The sequence below is a fragment of the Dasypus novemcinctus genome, chromosome 3, assembly GCF_030445035.2.
Source record: "Dasypus novemcinctus isolate mDasNov1 chromosome 3, mDasNov1.1.hap2, whole genome shotgun sequence".
In the NCBI taxonomy this organism is placed as follows: Eukaryota; Metazoa; Chordata; class Mammalia; order Cingulata; family Dasypodidae; genus Dasypus; species Dasypus novemcinctus.
The window spans coordinates 97,886,360-97,889,118 of record NC_080675.1 but is presented as its reverse complement, the minus strand read 5'-3'; the positions used below and the strand labels follow the sequence as shown (position 1 = coordinate 97,889,118).

At 36.8% G+C, this 2,759-nt stretch overlaps 1 protein-coding gene across 1 annotated transcript; it reads right to left on the bottom strand.

Annotated features, from left to right (window-relative positions):
- Positions 1-423: 423 nt before the first annotated feature.
- On the bottom strand, positions 424-1,353 carry LOC101432623 (olfactory receptor 4K15-like). The gene has a single exon (XM_004482712.3). The coding sequence runs from the start codon at positions 1,351-1,353 to the stop codon at positions 424-426; it is 930 nt and encodes a 309-aa protein (XP_004482769.1).
- Positions 1,354-2,759: the final 1,406 nt, after the last annotated feature.

Sequence of the window (2,759 nt, the reverse complement as noted above, 5' to 3'; positions counted from 1 at the left end):
TGATGAGGTACCAGAGGCAGGGATTAAACCCAGGACTCATAAATGATAAGCTGGTGCTCAACCACTGAGACATATTGGCTCCCCTGAGTTGGTTTTTTGTTTGTTTGCTTGTTGTTTGTCGTTGTTTTCAGGAGGCACCTGGGACTAACCCAGGATCTCCCTTGTGGGAAGCAGCTGTTCACCTCTTGAACCACAACTGTTCCCTTAACATTAATTTTAGAATGAATCAAATAAGAATTACTTCATAAAAAAAAAGATAAGAGCCCCATTCTCCACTTCAAAGGTAGTTTATTTGCTGTCATAAAAACAAATGTTATTAAAAAAAAAAGAAACTGTGTTCTATGATAGTACAAACTAAACCATAAATCACAGAGGAAGGCAGAGTAACTTGGCTGTTATTTATCACAAGAGAAATCTGGAAGACTATGAAGAACTGACTTGTCGACTCTTCAGTTTTCGCATTGCTGATAATACTTCCTTATTTCTTAATGCATAGATCAAGGGGTTTAAGAGAGGGGTGAAAACAGTATAGAATACTGAGAGCACCTTATCTGCTGGGAAGTTGCCAAAAGGCCAGCCATAGATGAAAATGCAGGGCCCAAAGAAGAGGGTCACCACAGTGACGTGGGCAGTCAGGGTGGCCCGGGCCTTGGCCATGCCCGCTGAGGAACGACGTCGCACGGTGACCAGGATGACCACGTAGGAGATCAGCAAGAGCACAAAGGAGCTCACAGCCATTAGACCACTGTCTGAAAGCATCAGAATCTGGAGGACATATGTATCAATGCAAGCAAGTTTAATAACTAGGGGAAGATCACAGAAAAAGCTGTCCACTTTATTGGGGCCACAGAATGGAAGGTTTACTGTGAAGACCAGCTGACTTACCGAGTGCAGAACCCCAATGGCCCAGCAGCCCACCACGAGGCCTGTGCACTTGCGCACGCTCATGATGGCTGCGTAGTGCAGGGGTCGACATATGGCCACATACCTATCATAGGCCATGGCCACAAGGAGCATCATTTCTCCACCTGCAAAAACATGCAGAAAGAATATCTGTGCCATGCAGCCCTCAAAAGAGATGGTTTTGTGCTCCAAGAGGAAGTCAACAATCATTTTGGGGGTGGCAAAGCTGGACAGACACACATCAATGAAGGAGAGGTTACTGAGCAGGAAGTACATGGGTGTGTGTAATGCAGGTTCAGAGATGATCGTGAGCACAAGCAGGAGGTTCCCCAGAACAATGGATGAGTAGAAAAGCGTAAAAAATGCAAAATAGAAAAGTTGAATCTCTCGAGAGCCTGAAAGTCCGTGCAATACAAATTCTGTCACTCCTGAGTTATTTCCTTGGTCCATGATACCCAATTTCTGGAAATTCTCCTAAAAAGTAAAATGGAAATGGAAATAATATTATAGGCTGTGAGGCTAAATGAAGAAAGACAACCCATTCATCAAATTCTTATATGCTTTAGTTTCCCTTAAGTGCACAATAACACATTGCACGCAATCCTTTGTTTTCTCTTACTGTGCATCCTTGACTTTCATGTCTGTCTTGCAACATGATGACTGTAGTCTAAAAGTACAATTTTACTCCTTATCTCTACCACTTTAAAATTCCTACTAAACAGGTCTGTTAAGCTCTAGAGTAAGACTGGCAAGTACTAAATACTCTCTCTTATAATTCCTATTGGTGTGACCTTAGACAAATTAAACAAGCAAAAAAAATGGTTCAGATTCGCATCCCTAAATTGGCAAATTTAATAATAGTATGTGTCTTATAGGATTGTTGTAAAGATTAAAAGAATTATAGTGGAACAGGTGTGGCTCAGTGGCTGAGCACATGCTTCATATGTATGAGGTCCTGGGTTCCTGAAAAAAAAAGAAAAAGAATTACAGAAATTTAAATACTTTGAGAAGTGCCTGGCCTATAGTTGGTGTCAAATAGATTTTAAGATATTAAGTCATATACCTTTGTTCCCTCTACTATTAAATATTTGCATGTGAAAATTAACATAGTTATAAAACAGAAAAATTTGTACTCATCCTACTTAAAGTCTACATCTAGTACATATTGTTTATAACTCAGTCAACAATATATCAGAAATATTTTATATTTCATTATAGAGATGATTTCAATTTCCCCTATTAACAGTTCTATGATAAATTTACTTTTAGTTAAAATTTTATGTGTATAAAATTATTTATTTAGGATTCATGATTATAATTATACACTTCATAAACTTTTGATTCATTATATTAAAGCTCATCTCACTGAAATGATGCATGGATATTTTTCATCTCACCCTTGCTTGGCAAGACAGGATGTTATTTTTTTCTCCTTGCTTATTTGCTATGTGAAAATGTGTCTTATTGATGTTTTAATGCGTTTCATAATTATTATCAGGTTAATCATGATTCATATATGAAAAGACCATTTGTAATTTTCACCTCATCATCTTTCCATGACCTTTGCCCTGTTTTCTATTGAGCTTCTCACCTTTTTATTCTTTTCTATGTGAATACTTTACATATTAAGATATTACCCTTTATACAAGTATTCCACAAATATTTTAGTTTTTTTTCCCTTTTAAGTTTATTTATATTTTCTAGAAATGGTTTAACATATTTTTATAAATTCAGATCTATAATTTTTCTCAAATGATTTATGTTGTGCAAACAATATTTACATTATTTCAAACAGTGTAGTGAAAGTCTTACTAATTCTTTAAGTTCGGTTTTTAGACAAAACTTTTAAGCAATGG

Excerpts from the sequence above, each read along its gene's own strand:
- LOC101432623 (XM_004482712.3), bottom strand. The coding sequence starts at position 1,353 with ATGGACCAAGGAAATAACTCAGGAGTGACAGAATTTGTATTGCACGGA.